General features: G+C 40.1%; 1 protein-coding gene across 3 annotated transcripts in view; it reads left to right on the forward strand.

The window, feature by feature from the left end:
• DNAJC6 (DnaJ heat shock protein family (Hsp40) member C6) overlaps positions 1-14,837 on the forward strand; it is a 170,729-nt gene extending 155,892 nt beyond the window's left edge. For all 3 annotated transcript variants that reach the window (XM_018045207.1, XM_013962777.2, XM_005678307.2), the window contains exons 16-19: positions 6,064-6,327; positions 8,523-8,665; positions 10,639-10,815; positions 12,489-14,837. In XM_018045207.1, the coding sequence (XP_017900696.1) occupies positions 6,064-6,327; positions 8,523-8,665; positions 10,639-10,815; positions 12,489-12,590 (686 nt within the window). In that variant the 3' untranslated portion in view covers positions 12,591-14,837. The remainder of the gene's footprint in view (positions 1-6,063; positions 6,328-8,522; positions 8,666-10,638; positions 10,816-12,488) is intronic.

Consider the following 15,243-nt stretch of genomic DNA (forward strand, 5'->3'; position numbering starts at 1 on the left):
ATTTTAGAATAATAACATTCTATAAAACAGGCAAAGTTCTATTTCAAGTAAAATCTTTTCAGTGTTCATTTTTTACCCATTTATTCATCCCACAATTATTTATTACGTGCCTTCTGTGTTCTAACATTGTTTTAGTGAAAACCAACCAGCCAAACTAACAAAACCAAAACAAAATAATTCCTTCTTCTTAAAGTTGATATTCTAGAAGGGGAAATAAACATTAAATGAATAAATATACAATATAATGTCAACTAATAAAAACAACTAATGTTTAGTTGGATCTTTTACTCTGTGCCAGGCTCTATTTTAAGTGCTTTACATATTTCATTTCATTTAATCTTCCCAATATTTTTTGAAGTAGAAACTATTATAATCCTCATTTTACAGATGAAGAAACAGACACGGAAGTTTCAGGAACATGCCCAAATCACAAGCTTTCAACACCAAGAAGTCTAGGTCTGTGGCTTGCACTATAACCCCATGAAGAGTCCTGTGAAAAAAATAAGGCAGAAAGTGATGGTGCGTGGGGGATGGTCCAGGGTGTTATTTTAAATATCAAGTGGTTAGGGAAGGGCCTTACTGAATAGGTGACCTTTATAAGAAGTTCTTTTAAAAGCTTCAGCATCATGTCTTGCATCTAGTTGTCATGTCCTTTTAGACACCTTTAACCTGGAAGCATTCCTCAACCTTTCATGACATTGATATTTGAAGGGTACAGGCCAGTTGCCAAAGTCTTGATTTGTTAACTTTGATCACTTGGTTAAGGTGATGTCTGCCAGGTTTCCTTCACCATGAAGTTACCATTTTTCCCTTCAGTAATTAATGAGTAATCTGGAGAGATAATTTGAGCTTATCCAGTTCTCCATCTGACTTTTACCCGCTGGTTTTAGCATTCGTTGGTGGTTCTTGCCTAAAGCAGTTATTACCATGATATCTGCAAAATTGTGATTTTCTGATTCCCTTCTTCTTTCTGTATATATTAATTGGCATTTCATTCTAAGGAAGAATGTCCTGTCTTTCCCTCTCCCATCCCCTTCCTTCCTTTCTGACTCCCTCCATCTCTCACATCATAATGAACTAATGGATTCTTTTCTGACTCAGTTGGTTATCATCTATTACTGTTATTATTTAATGTTCACATGGTCCCACATTTGATTTGTGAAAGCTCCTTTCTTCTGACTTCTATATTGTTTTCACTTGATTCCATCATTTTTGAGAACTTTCTTTATGGCACAAGGTGTCCTAGGCTTCTTTTGAACTTTTTACATGCCTGTCCTATAATCAGGCATTTCTGAGAAATCTCATTCCTCTTTGTGGGGAATGGTATTTAGAAACCAAAATCTCTGCTATAAATATGTTTTTTTGCTCTGGGGTGGGTGTCACTGCTCTGCCTTCCAGGAGATGGAGATAGGTGATCAGTGGATATTAACACATAATTTAATCCCATCCATTGCCACAGGGTCTTCCTTGCCTTCCCCTGTTCCACATCTGTATCTTCCACTTCCTTGGATCTCAACAACATTAATAGACAACAAAAATAGTTTTAGAATAGCTGCATCTCTATTACTACAACAACATACCTACTTGGAGGAGTTCAAGAGTGGTGGTTATTTTTGTTTTCTTTGCCATGCCTCATAGTTTGCAGGACTTTTCCCAACCAGGGATTGAATCCAGGCCACCACAGTGAAAGCCCAAGAATCCTAACCACTAGGCACCAGGGAAATTCAAAAATATTTTTTTGAAGAGTTACTTGTTTTTGAAATGCAATAATTCTTAAAAACTGCTGGGGAAACTAGTTTCCTAAATTGCCTCATTTTCAAGTCACATAATTTAGGAAATGTAAGTGATTTTCCTGAAACTGTACAGCGAATGAGTATATAAGCAAGGGCTGCTGCTGCTGCTGCTGCTGCTGCTAAATCGCTTCAGTCGTGTCCAACTCTGTGCGACCCCATAGACGGCAGCCCACTAGGCTCCCCCGTCCCTGAGATTCTCCAGGCAAGAACACTGGAGTGGGTTGCCATTTCCTTCTCCAATGCATGAAAGTGAAAAGTGAAAGTGAAGTCGCTCAGTTGTGTCCGACCCTTAGTGTCTCCAGGGACTGCAGCGTACCAGGCTTCTGTGTCCATGGGATTTTCCAGGTAAGAGTACTGGAGTGGGGTGCCATTGCCTTCTCACACACTAAAATTTTTGACTCCTAGGCAATTGCTTTAGAGTAAAAATTAAACTTCTAAGTTATATAGCTACATTTAAAAAAAGATAGCACGCTTCTCCTTTAGGTATTTTCACACTGAACAATTCTGATACAAACACCATAGTTCTTCCCATGGATATTCCGATTTAATTAGTTTGGTTGTGGCTTGGGTATAGAAAATTTTTAAAGCTCCCCAAGTGAGCCTAATGCACAGCCAAGTTTGACAACCACTGCTTTTGCTTTTAATGAGAATAGCTATGGGCCCTGGGTTTAGCTACTACTTTATCTTTCTGTCAGTTCTCTGCTTCAGTGGCTTTAAAAATTAGAATTGCTAACCAGTATAAAAAATATTTAGAAAAGTATTCTGAAAGGGTAGACATCAGAAAGCCCTGCAATGTTGATGAGCAGCTTGAGATCAGAGGCAGCATCTGCCATTTCACCACTGTATCTGCAGCCTCATGTGGAGAAGATGCTCAATAGTGTACTATAAATGAACAAATAAATGAAAAAGTGGTGGGAAATGGAAGGATTTTTTAAGTCTTTCAGGTCTTTCTGTAGTTACTGAATTTGTAAATAATAAACATAATATATTCAGAAAGAAGATTGTAAGCATCCTTAAAATAAAAGATGAAATTCCGGTGTGGAATGTCTGCCCAACCTAAGGTATGTTGATGTGCTGTTGGCAGAGGGGCCCAGAGGCTCACAAAGAAGGGCTTCATAACAGGGGCGATGCCAGCCTGTAGTATGCAACAGTGTCATTCCCTTTTTCTTTTACCAGGTATTTATTGAGCCTTTATGGTATATGAGTACATGCTAGGAATATGAATTTGCATTATTTTAAAATAATGCCTCTTATTTACTCAGTTCAGGAATTGTGAAGAGCTTTCACATAGTCATTATGCCTTTATGGTTTTTCTGCGATGTCGACATAGTTCTGATTTTATAGGTGATAACACTGAGGTCAAGGAGATAAGTTTTTCACTGAGCTTCAGAAGAGTGAGGATTCTCCATAGACTGTTTTCGGCTATATTCCCGGGGCACTGTATCTGGTACCTAGTTGTTTAGTCGCTACACTGAGGTCAAGGAGATAAGTTTTTCACTGAGCTTCAGAAGAGTGAGGATTCTCCATAGACTGTTTTCGGCTATATTCCCGGGGCACTGTATCTGGTACCTAGTTGTTGTTTAGTCGCTAAGTTGTGTCTGACTCTTTGCGACCTCAGGGACTGCGGCATGCCAGGCTCCCCTGTCCTTCACTGTCTCCCAGAGTTTGCTCAAACTCATGTCCATTGAGACAATGATGCCATCCAACCAGCTCACCCTCTGTCATCCCCTTCTCCTCCTGCCCTCAATCTTTCCCAGCATCTGGTCTTTTCCAGTGAATTGGCTCTTTGCATCAGGCACCCAAAGTGTTGAAGCTTCAGTTTCAGCATCCGTCCTTCCAATGAATATTCAGGGTTGATTTCTTTCAGGATTGACTGGTTTGATCTCCTCGCAGTCCAAGAGACTCTTAAGAGCCTTCTCCAGCACCACAAAAGCATCAATTCTTTGGCACTCAGCCTTCCTTATAGTTCAACTGTCACATCTGTACATGACTACTGGAAAAAAAAAACATAGCTTTGACTATATGGACCTTTATTGGCAAACTGATGTCCTTGCTTTTTAAATATACTATCTAGGTTTGTCATAGCCTTTCTTCCAAGGAGCAAGTGTCTTTTAATTTCTTTATAATTTCTTAGCTGTACTCCTCATCCTCAGTGATTTTGGAACCTAAGAAAATCTTTTCACTTTCTGGTACTTAGTAATGCTCAACAAATACTGGATGAATGAATATATGAATGAATGCATAAATAAATGAATGAATGAATAAAGGGATGAATGAATGAATAAGTGAATGAATGAATGAATGAATGAATAAAGGGATGTAAGACTGAACGCGTGAATGTGTGGTGGAGCAGAGACAGCCTGATTCCAAGTCTGCTGGTCATAAGACCGCAGTCCCAGTGGGAATGGGAAGAGGAACCCAGATCAGACCAGAGGAACAATGTCGATAGAAAGAAGAGACAGTAAGTGAGGGGTGAGTTGTAGTAAAAGACTCAGAGATTTGGGGAGGAATTTGAGATTATGGATGCAGGAAATGAACATGACATGTGGAGACAGGAAGCTCATAGTCAAGTCCCAGCTACGTTAACTAGATGTGTGACCGTAAGCCTATAAGTATACCAAGTATACCTCCTTTATTTCCTTATCTTTAAAGTGGGGCCAGACTGTGGAAAACGGTATGGACATTTCTCAAAACACTGAAAATAGAACTACCATATGACCTAGCAATTCCACTCTTGGGTATACATCTGGAAAAAAACCCCACTAATTTGAAAAAATGTGTGCACCCCAATGTTCACAGCAACATTATTTACAATTGCCAGGATATGGAAGTGACCAGGTGTCCGACAGCAGAGGAGTGGTTAAAGAGGATACGGTATATAGCAATATACACGTGGAATACTACTCAGTCATAAAAAGAACAAAAATTTTTGCCATTAATAGCAACATGGATGTATTTGGAGGGCATTGTGCTAAGTGATGTATGTCAGAGAGAGAAAGGCAAATACTGTATAATATCATTTATATGTGGAACCTGAAAAATACAAGGCACATAGCAGATAAGAAGCAGACTCACAGATAAAGAGAACAAGTTAGAGCTTACCAGTGGGGAGTAGGCGGAGGGCAATAGAGGGGTGAGGAAATGGGAGGTACAAATTATTGGGTATAATATAGGCTCAGGGATGTACTATAAGACATTGGGAATGCAGCCAAGATTTTGTGATAACTAAAAATTGTATAAAATTGTAATTGAAAAATTGTATAAAAATGAAAAAATAAATGGTAATTTTGACAAAGAAAAATAAATAAAGTGAAACTAGTAATACTACCTGTTTCCTAAGGGTGTTGTATAGATTAAAGGTAGTAAGAGTCATAAACATATTTTGTAAATTCTAAAAGAGCTATATAAATGTTATTTTATTATCACTCTTGCTTTGGTATTGGTGCCTGAAAGGGTTCCTGGAGATCACCTCTTCAAACATGAGTCACAGCTGGTCTTCATATTTTGGGAAAAGCCCAGCATTTTTGCAGTGAGTACTTAAAAGTTAGGAGTTACAGAGTCAGGATTCTACTTAAATTCCCAGGACAGAGTAATATCATTTTTTAAAGCTTGAATAAGATTCTTTACCCTATTCAGAGTTGTCACAGTGTTAGCTGTGTTTACTCTCCTGCAATGAAGTGCAAGTAGTGTGAAATTGAAACCTATTTATGAAATTTTAGAACACCATTGTTTACTCGTGGGCACTAATCATGCTGGTTTTTATAACAGACAGTGAATAATCCTGATCACTGACGTTTAAATAGCGGCTTCACAAGTGAACGTGTTTTTGTTTTATTCCCTGTTCTTGTCATTTGATAGCTTTTGCTCAAGTTAAGGAATAGAATCTTCTGAGAGGGTGGGAGGGAGAGATGCAATGGCATGGTGGAGGAGCCAGGACTCTTCTGGCTTGGAGTCAGACTTGGATGCAGGTCCCAGTTCTGCCGCTTTCTGGCTGTGTAACTTTCAGAAAATCGCTTAACTGTTCTGAGCCAGAGGTTGTTTATCAGAAGGAAAAATGGAACTGTTAATATATACCTAAAAATGTCACGTGAGGATTAAAGGAAAATATATGAATGCAATTTATTTAGCTATTAGGAAGGCTAATTATGCCACTAGTCAAGGGAGGTTCCACTAAAGTCATTGTAAGCAGTGACTTGGGACACAGGAGTTAGAGGCTACTCACAACAGCATTACCTTCTTTCTCTCTTTCTCTTTCTGTTTTTTCCTGTAGGTGGTTCTTCATTTGCCAGCAAACCTTCCACACCAACTGGATTGGGTGGTGGATTTCCACCTCTCAGCTCGCCACAGAAAGCATCTCCCCAGCCCATGGGTGGGGGGTGGCAGCAGGGAGGGGGCTACAACTGGCAGCAGACACAGTCCAAGCCACAGTCCAGCATGCCCCACTCCTCTCCCCAGAACCGGCCCAACTACAACGTGAGCTTCTCATCCATGCCTGGGGGCCAGAACGAACGTGGGAAAGCAGCAGCTAATTTGGGTAAGGATGATGGTATGGGGCCTGGCTAGAGGGTACCCAGAGGTATGCATGTCTGAAGAAGGAGACAGGAAATTTGGCAGTTTCTGAGGCAGTCTTTGAATTGCAACGACACAGCATGATCCCTCCCAGTGTTGTGCCTCGAGCTCCTAGGTTTACCATTCTCCCAACACACCGTGGTTTTGTGAGTGCTGGCTCACCTGTCTGCCTCTCACCACGCTGAGAGCAAACGGTGGGCAGGGACTGGGTCTTTTTTGGCCTTGTTAGCATTAGCACCTAGCAGAACATTGGACAGGTAGGAGGCACTAAAGGAGGACTGAATGGAAGCGAGTGGAGGGGTGGGTGGATCTTGAAACTGTCATCCCTTTGGAAGAGGGGGTGGAAGACGAAAGTTGGAAACATTTCAAGCACTGTGTTCACATTTTCCCTTGGATCCCAGTTAGAGGAGTGGACATGTCTTGGACATTTGGTCTTGGTTATGCTCTGGCTGGGGGATGTTCCTGAGATCATTGGGTTTCCTGTGATGGTTTTTCCCTCTCTTCTGAGAAGAAAGTTAAAAGAACACAAAGGGCCTAAAAGCTAAGGCTGGAGGAGAACTCTGGATGGGATTCTTCCTTTTTTCAAATGGGGTTCTTGACAGCAAGTGAAAAATAATATATTTTTCATAGAAGGGATGGTTACATTTGAATTTTCCAAAAGGTCTGTAATGATATGTTTTACATCTCAGTTGATTTCATTATACCCAAGAATGGAATGTATAGGGGCATGATGAGGAAACAGGCCTTTCTATGGAACATGGGAAAGGCAATTCCTCTACTTTTCCTAGTAGCTTTAGCTGACATCTTTTGAGGGCTTATTATATGCCAGGTGCTATTCTAAGCAGTTTTTACATATTATTTCATATAATCTTCAAACCCTTGTTGTAGACAGAGATCAATAATTTTCTTAGTCTATACAGCTTGCAAGTGACAGAGCCAAGATCTACCAGGGCAATGTGACTTTAGAGCCCCTACCATTCACCCCCACACTCTGCTTCTCATGATACGTACATGACAAGGAGTCTTTTTTAGGTCTTTGTAACATCGTGTTTGTTCTTTGGTTAGCAGTGGATATTCTCTGATAATTCCGTAGTCATTTGGCTTCCCCTCCGTTTTTATTTTGAGTAGATGTGGGGTGAGTGTTGTCAATCAGTAAATATTTATGGAGTATCATCAGTGTAGAAAACATTGGGGATACAGCTGCAAATAAGACAAACAAAATCCTTTATCTCAGAGCACCCACATTTGAGTGTGTGTGTGTGTGTGTGTATGTGTGTGACAGTATGTTCAGAATGCCTGACAATATAGGGATGGCAGGTGGGTTTCAGGTGAGACAACAGCTTTGGTTTAAGGCATGGACTGCATGGACTCCTGTGGTTCTGTTTTAACAGCAAACATTTAATAGCCAGGTGCTGTTTTGAGCACTTAAAAATATTTAACTCACCAATTTTCACAACAACCTTATGAGATAAGTCATGGTATTAACACCACGCCTGGTTGACAGATGAGACACTGAGGCAAGAAAGATGGTAAGGAATGGTAATGTCCCAAGGTCACATTGCTAATATAGGCAGAGCTGGAATTCAAACCCGGGGGTCTGTCTCCAGAGCCCTTGCCGTTTGCTACTACCAGGCGAGGCTGCTTTTCCAAGCAGATTGATAAAGATGGTGAGGCCAAAACCAGACTTAGGGGAAAAGAGCTCTGTGATGGACTAAAAGTGTCAGCTGAGTGTGGGCAGGAAAGCAGCAGTGTGCTTGCATTTCAAGTACCAAAACCCAGGTCATAGGCCCATCACTGCTGCTACCTAGTTCTATGACTGGGGCCTGAGGTGGGGAGAGAGTAGTGGGTAGACTCGTGACTATCCTCATCTGTGAAAGGATGGAACGGTGCACATGGAATTATGGAATTGGGTTAGTGCAACAGCCCAACCTCGAGTCTGAGCTTTGCCGTGGACACTGTGTGTGATCCTGAACAGATCTCTTAAGTTTTCCAGACTTCACTTTCCTCATCTATAAAATGGACATGACAGTCTCATACCCTACTCACAGGCTAAGTGAGAGGATTAAGGGGCATAGTGCCTGTGAAAGCACTATGCAGTATGCCTAAGTGTTATGATATATGAGTAAACACTATAATAATTTTAAAAATATTATGTTGCAGAGGGGAAACAAAAAGCAGCTGACTTTGAAGACCTGCTCTCTGGTCAAGGTTTTAATGCTCACAAGGACAAAAAGGGACCTCGAACAATAGCTGAGATGAGAAAGGAGGAAATGGCTAAGGAGATGGATCCTGAGAAATTAAAGGTGAGTGAGCCCCTGGCCCACAGTGATTATTGTGTTGTGTGGAACTGTCAGTGTGGGACTAACCTATAGAAGGTGCCATGTTAAGTTTCTAGCATCCACTATATTTCATTTGGTTCTTGTAGTTGTGATTTGAGTATAGCTGTGTCCTTTAATAAAAAATACTTTCAGGGAGTGCTGTATATGTTGTTTCATTTCTTTAATATAATACACTTATTTCATAATACATAGTGTAGATTTTCTTCATTTACACTTTCAAATAAGCAATGGCACTCTTTAAGATGTAATCTTATCATTCAGATGGCATTGCAATCTACAGGTAAGTCATTATGATTTGGTGGTAAGAAGAATGCATTACTTATGTTCTCTGTTTCTGCTTTGGCAGCTTTATATAAGACTAGATTGACTGATGCCCTCAGAATCTCTCCTTTGCCAATAGAAAGGGAGCTATTGATTGATATGCCTGGGAATTACTCACTCCTATAATGTTACACCTGGAGGTTTGGGAAGGTGAAAGGGAGGGAGGCTAAGGGAAGTGGGGTCTCTGGCCTCTACCCTGCTTCACTTCACTTTTAACCAGAGCATTTCTACTTTTATCTGTTTCCGATTCTTGGATGTCTAGGTAAGATTTTATTTGGGGAAAGAGAATGTTTTCATATTCTTTTCTTCTAAGGTTTGCAAACCAGTGACTATAACTTCATTGTTTCATAGATGAGAAAACAGAGATGTTACTTCATAGCTGAAGATATTATCTGGACAGTGGTTAATTGGGGGACAAAAGGATGGTTATGTTGATGAATTGTGTGAGGTAGTGAAAAAGTTTGTGAAGATCAAGAGAACTGGAAAGCTTGTCACAGACAGGCTAAAGTCCCACGTGACAAAGCACACTGACACTGTTATAGCCTGGAAGATGAGAGTCTAATCTGGTACTCCAAAACTGGGATGGCACAACCACTCAATGTTACGCATGTTGAAAAATATACCACTGTTGTTTTCCATAATGTGCTGAAGATGTAGAGATACAATTTGCAGTACAATATATGACACTCTGTTACATTTGCTATTCACTTCATGCAGTGTTATAGAGGTTTTATGTTCCTGCCACAAACACTGTGCTCCATCTCAAGAGCCTTTGTGTATTAGGTAAACTCTGACAGTTTTCTGTAAAAGAAAGTGGTTTATGTCTTTTAAACCATGCTTGGTTATTTAGTTGGTATGGAGTATTTAATTGTTTGGGAGAGTAGTCATCATTCACTTTGAGCTTCTGTTACGTGCTAGCTGCTGATTCATTGTTACAAACCTTTCGATTTAGTGACTTCATTTGTTAGAACTATGATTATTTGAACTATGAATGGTCACAGTTGGAATGAATGACTAAATGTATTAATTCATTTAACAGACCTTTTCAAGCTCTTTTCCTGCCAGGCATACTGTTTCTGAGTTAGAGTGATATGTAAGAAACAGTATCCTTCTTCAGACAGGCCTGCCTAATGGCAGGGGAAAAACAAATGCACAGTTACAGTGAAATGTAGCACATTTTATGATAAAAATATGTTTAAAAGGTAGCCTGGAGAAATTTGTTTTTGTTTTTCCAAGGAATTTGTGTGTGTGTGTACATGTCAAACACTCTACTAGACATAGCAGATAGCAGGGACCCAGACAGACATGATGTGTGCCCTCGTGGAGTTCATACAGGCATAAGTCATTAACTCAGGGGGACCAGAGAGGAAGGAAGGTATTTAGACTTTCCAAGGTGGAACAGCATGAAGTTCCTGAGCAGGCTTTTGAAGGCTGATAAGGAGTTAACCAGAAAGAAGAGGTGTAGGGGGTGGAGGAAGAAGAGCTGTCCAGGTAGTGGGAAGGATGACCTAGGCAGGTACCTGATGTTGCTGGAGCTGGAGGGGTTTCCAGAGTCACAGTGGAGATGCTCTGGACTCAGAAGCATTTGAATTTCTTAACTGCCCCTGTGTTTACAGATTCTAGAATGGATTGAAGGCAAAGAGAGGAATATCAGAGCCCTTCTGTCCACAATGCACACTGTGCTGTGGGCTGGGGAGACTAAGTGGAAGCCAGTTGGCATGGCAGACCTGGTCACCCCGGAGCAGGTGAAGAAGGTGTACAGGAAGGCCGTGCTAGTGGTGCACCCGGATAAAGTGAGTACAGCCTGTCCTCCTGCACCCCTGGAGGTGTCTGGTCCTCCTGTCCTTGGTTTATAGCGTGTGTCAAGGAGTCATGCTTTCAACTTGCTTCTTATTAGGCCGTTTATATGATAAAATAAATTTCATAGGCTCAAAAAGTTACTTAAACAAACAGTTATACTCTATGACACAGAAGCCAAGAAATCAAGCTATACATTACAAATAATGGAATGAGGGCTTTACTTAGGTATGAGATTCGTTACTGACTAATTTTCAGGAATCAGATAGAAGTTGTGCCTGACTTAAGGATGAACTCAGAGTTGGACAGAGGAAAATTTTCTCCTATATTAATATGGCAGTATATTCAGCCAGGATTATACAATGAAAAAACTTTAGAATGTAGTTGGCAAAATTGGTGAGAATCAACCAAATATTGAAAATGGAGCTAAATTCATTACTATATTGATTATGCCAGTTTATATTTTCACTGAAGTACACACACACACACACACACACACACACACACACACACACACACACACACACACACACACACACACACACGCTCTGAACTGTCAGAGACTTCAACCAGTGGATGGCCCTGTTGAGATCACCATAACACACAGAAACCTCCTTGACAAAATTGGGTCACTTGCCATCATATGGACTTGGTTATTGTTGTCTAGTCACTAAGCTGGTTCTGACTCTTTGCGACCCCATGGACTGTAGCCCACGAGCCTCCTCTGTCCATGGGATTTCCTAGGCAAGGATAGAGTGGGTTGCCATTCCCTTCTCCAGGGGTTCGTCCCTACCCAGGGAGCAAACATGCATCTCCTGCGTTGTGGGCAGATTCTTTACTGCTGAGCCACCAGGGAAGCCCCATCATATGAACCATGTCAGTCCTACAGTGTGAGGCTGTGACTGAATCCTACTTGGGAACACACACTTGAATTTGATGTCTTAGATTTTCATCTCTCTAAACTTTTGGTGACAGTCCAGATAGTATTAAAGAAACAGTGTGTTTCAGTGACTCGAAGAGAAAGGGAAAGAGCCCAGAAAAGCCCACAAACTGTATGCCTGTGTTATGGGTCTCCAAGAATATTTTTTTAAGAAATGGAATAAAGAGTGTTTCAAAATGCAGTCCATCAATCAGAGCTATGCAGTCATGAACCTTTGTCATTTGGTAGGTAACTCTGGAGAATGGAGATATATCTTGTGCTGACCAATAAATTCTCTGTTACCTACTCAGTGACTGCTCACTACTAACATATGTGAATTCCTGGGGGAGGGCTTTGTGGAGAGGTCATAGTAATTAGTGTCATGTAGATGGGGCTATGGGCTTCCCTAGTGTCTCAAGCGGTATAGAATCTGCCTGCCCATGCAGGAGATGCAGGTTTAATCCCTGGGTCAGGAAGATCCCCTGAAGAAAGAAATGGCAACCCAATCCAGTATTCTTAACTGGGAAATCCCACGGACAGATGAGCCTGGTGGGCTCTGTGGAGTCACAAAGAATTGGACATGACTTAGTGACCAAGCAACAACGGCAGCAAGATGGGGCTGTAAAAAGAGAAATGGTCTAACAGAAAAAGATTTCAGTTACTCAGAGTCCACATATTAGCAACGAAAATTTTAATATAAATAAAATTTTGATCTGTGTTATCTAATGTGTATTTTTTTTTTTTCTGTAGGCTACTGGGCAACCCTATGAACAATATGCAAAGATGATTTTCATGGAGCTCAATGATGCCTGGTCAGAATTTGAAAATCAAGGCCAAAAGCCCTTGTATTAACTTATGAGCTTTTCCATTTCTGCTGCAGACCCGTGCTAATGCTTAGTGTGTGTCACAGTTCTGAGGTTTTTGCAGGTGAACCAAAAACTCCAGCAATGTGTATCCAGTACTTAACTGTTAAGTTACTTGTGAATTAATTCCTCTTTAATAAGGAATGTGGATGTTTGTTTCCTCAAGTCCCCACCATAAAAAGTCCAAAACAGGAAAGGAACTTTTAGTCAGATGACCTTGCAGAGTTTTTTTTACAACATTCCAGCCTGCCCTGTGGGGAGCCTACTCAGCAATTTGTGGGGAAATTGAAAATACAGTCTACCAAGGGCATAGCACCCATCTCATTGTCTGAGGATAGGATAATGAGCCAAAGTTATAATAATAGGATTACACGACGGATTTTAACTAACAGTTTTGAGATTTTCTTGGAAAGATAAAATTTGAGCCATGGCTTTACGTAAACTTCAGGAACATGACCATTAAGTTTTTTGTTTTTTTCTTTTTTAAAAGAAATTTACTATGGTCTATAGTATAATACCGTACGCTTCTTTTGGTCAAGAGAACTAACAGAACCTGAACTGTGGGAAGTAATTATATTATAATCCAGTGATTACTACCAACACTTCCTTCCTGGATAAGCTAAAATTTAGTGAAAATGCTGACTGAAGAAAAATAGGGACGCTAAAGCGGTAGAAATCTGTATTCCTGGTCAGAGAGCTGGGCTACTATCTTCTTTTCCCTTTAGAAAGATGTGGTAGCTTGAAGAATGTCTTAATGCCATAACAACAACCTGATTTGATGAAACTTCTAATTTTTGCTGTAAGGCTTAATGCTCCTCCTTTTGCTTAGCAGAGAAAATGCTCTTAGCTGGGAACAGATGGTAAGACAGTTTGGCGTGTACACAGTTGATCAGGAAGACTGTCTAGTATGGATCCCCTGTCCTCCAGGTTTGTGATTGGCTGTGGGAAGGAAATCGATGACCACAGTGACAGGGGCAATCGCAGCGAGAGACAGAGAGAGGCCACTTCAGATCAAGTCACATGGCCCATCAAGGCTGCTTCTTTGAGGAACCAGGTTCCTCTTCCCACCTGATGAAATAGGACCTCTTGGATTCTTACAGTGTGGTTTATTATTCTAAAAGTCGTTGGGGGTCCACAGGAATAACAGTTGCACAGGAACGTCTGTGAAAGTAAAGCAGGAGTGAAACCTTGGCAGACTTCAGACTGGTTGGATCTCAGTTCAGTGTTTTGGCTGTCTCTCACTTTGAGGGGCGAGTGGTTGTTTCCCATGACTTTGGTAGATCTCTCTGGGTGTGCAGGTACACAGTGTGCAGAGGATATTCATACAGAGCAGATGGGCAGAAAGATCTTGATCTAATCTTAAAAGGTTTGTGCTCAGTATTGTGAAAAGCTTTCAAAAATTGTTTTTAAAAGACAATCCTTTTTTGTTGTTTCCTTCTGTTTTTCATTTTCTTGTGGCAAACTGTACTGGAAAAGCAGCATGTCAAAAATACTTTATGTTCTATATACAACTCTCTTCTTTCTTTCTCTCTTTCTTCCTTTCTTTCCTTCGTTCTTTTTTTGTTGTTGTTATAAAGGTTCATTATTTATTTTACCTTTTGCTGACAATGTGAAACTCGCCTCAAATATTCTCTTTTTAAATATACAGCTGTAAACTGTTCAAAGTAACCATAAAAAACTAGGTGTTATTTATTAACATATTATAAAATAATGTTTGCAGTATGTGCTTGTCTTATTTAAAATTGGAATGTGAGACATGTTGCTGTGACTTTTTTTCTCATTCACATCTGTAGATATTGTGTGAACTACAGTATATAATAATAATTAAAAGGATACTATGTGAATGTCACGTACATTTTGAAATGATAGAACTATATTAGCTTGGTATCATGTTGGATAATTCATCCATGTTCACAGTTTAAAACATCATTAAACATTATGTAATTAGCACTGAGAAAGAATCTTATCTAACTTAAATTTGGGATGCTCCCTATCTCTTTTCCAGATACATTATAATTCTGGACCCCTATTTATCTCAAAACACTTAACATATGCAGACCAACAGGTTTTCGCATTCCTTTTAAATATCTGGTTGTGACAAAGCTCGTTGTTGATCGGATTCACTGTTTCATTCATATTTATTGTAATATATTTTTTTGTTTTGTAAATATGTTACAGTCAACAAAATGTGATTGGTCTAAAATATTTGTAATGTATATTAAAAGGCTCAAAAATATTTGTAGAAACATGTTATTTTTTTCACTCATAGGAATGCAACAACAAGCTTCAATTATACCTTCTGACATGATTCACTTTTAAGAAAAGTTATGAGGAAAGAATATGCCGCTGCTGCTGCACATGTAATACATTTGTACAAAACATAATCTGATAGAATTTATTGATTTATACTTTAACCACCCCCCTTACCACCCTTGCCTCCATATACAGACACACTTTTGATCATGCTGCATGAATGCTGTGTTCCTAAAAGAATCAGCACAGAAATCCTGGCTCTAACTAGGATATTAATGCATTTTTGTGCTGAGGCAAAGGGTTGGATCCTGGAGTCTGAGACTTTGTTGCAGAAAATAGACCATTTATCTCTTTAAGAAGAGAAGCAGCATGTTTACTTGGAAACAAAT

This window comes from Capra hircus, chromosome 3 (assembly GCF_001704415.2).
Source record: "Capra hircus breed San Clemente chromosome 3, ASM170441v1, whole genome shotgun sequence".
In the NCBI taxonomy this organism is placed as follows: domain Eukaryota; kingdom Metazoa; phylum Chordata; class Mammalia; order Artiodactyla; family Bovidae; genus Capra; species Capra hircus.